This window comes from Dipodomys ordii, unplaced genomic scaffold (assembly GCF_000151885.1).
Source record: "Dipodomys ordii isolate 6190 unplaced genomic scaffold, Dord_2.0 Scaffold1, whole genome shotgun sequence".
NCBI classification, from domain to species: domain Eukaryota; kingdom Metazoa; phylum Chordata; class Mammalia; order Rodentia; family Heteromyidae; genus Dipodomys; species Dipodomys ordii.
The window spans coordinates 23,389,092-23,389,756 of NW_012267217.1; the positions used below are offsets into that span (position 1 = coordinate 23,389,092).

Below are 665 nucleotides of genomic sequence, written 5' to 3' on the forward strand. Positions count from 1 at the left end.
TTGACTTTTGAGGCTCTGGGGCTTGAAGCGCGGGCACCCCAGCCTCTGCGTGGCCTGGGTGGTCCCCGACAGTGAAGTCCCAACCGCGGCCTTGCCCCCATCCCCCTCCCCTCCCCCCCCCCCACAAGCACAAACGCGCTGCGGCCGCCAGAACCCTGGGCCCCGCAGCGTTCGGCCATTGGACAGCGACAAGGCAGGGGCCCTGGCCCCAGCCGCCTGCCTGGGTGGGCCGCGCTGGGTAGGTAGCTGGGGGGGACCGGAAGGATGGCGAGGAAGTCGGAGAGAGTTTCCTGAGATGAGAGATTACTTCCGTCCGGGCGCTGGCCTCTCTCTGAAGCCGGCTGGCGGGGGCTCGGGGGAGCGGGGTGCGCTGGGCTCGGCCGCCCTTGCCACCTGCAGCGCCCGGGGCTCAGGGCCGCGGGAGACCTGGCGGGGGGCCGGGGGGGCCGCGCTCCATCCGTGGCGGGGACTAATCGGGGCATCCTTGCAGGTGCGAGCCGAGCGCATCTCCAAGCGCCTAAGCCATGGTGGCCAAACAGCGGATCCGGATGGCTAACGAGAAGCACAGCAAAAACATCACCCAGAGGGGCAACGTAGCCAAAACCCTGGTAAGAACGAGGGCGGCGCCGGCGGGGCCGAGCGGGGCAGGACCCGGCGGGGCGGGG

At 70.8% G+C, this 665-nt stretch overlaps 1 protein-coding gene across 1 annotated transcript in view; it reads left to right on the forward strand.

Moving 5' to 3' along the window:
* The first annotated feature begins 476 nt into the window (after positions 1-476).
* The window catches only part of Serp2 (stress-associated endoplasmic reticulum protein family member 2), a 24,997-nt gene continuing 24,808 nt past the window's right edge, over positions 477-665 (forward strand). The window contains exon 1 of the mRNA XM_013038102.1: positions 477-608. Within this exon, the coding sequence (XP_012893556.1) occupies positions 525-608 (84 nt within the window). The 5' untranslated portion in view covers positions 477-524. The remainder of the gene's footprint in view (positions 609-665) is intronic.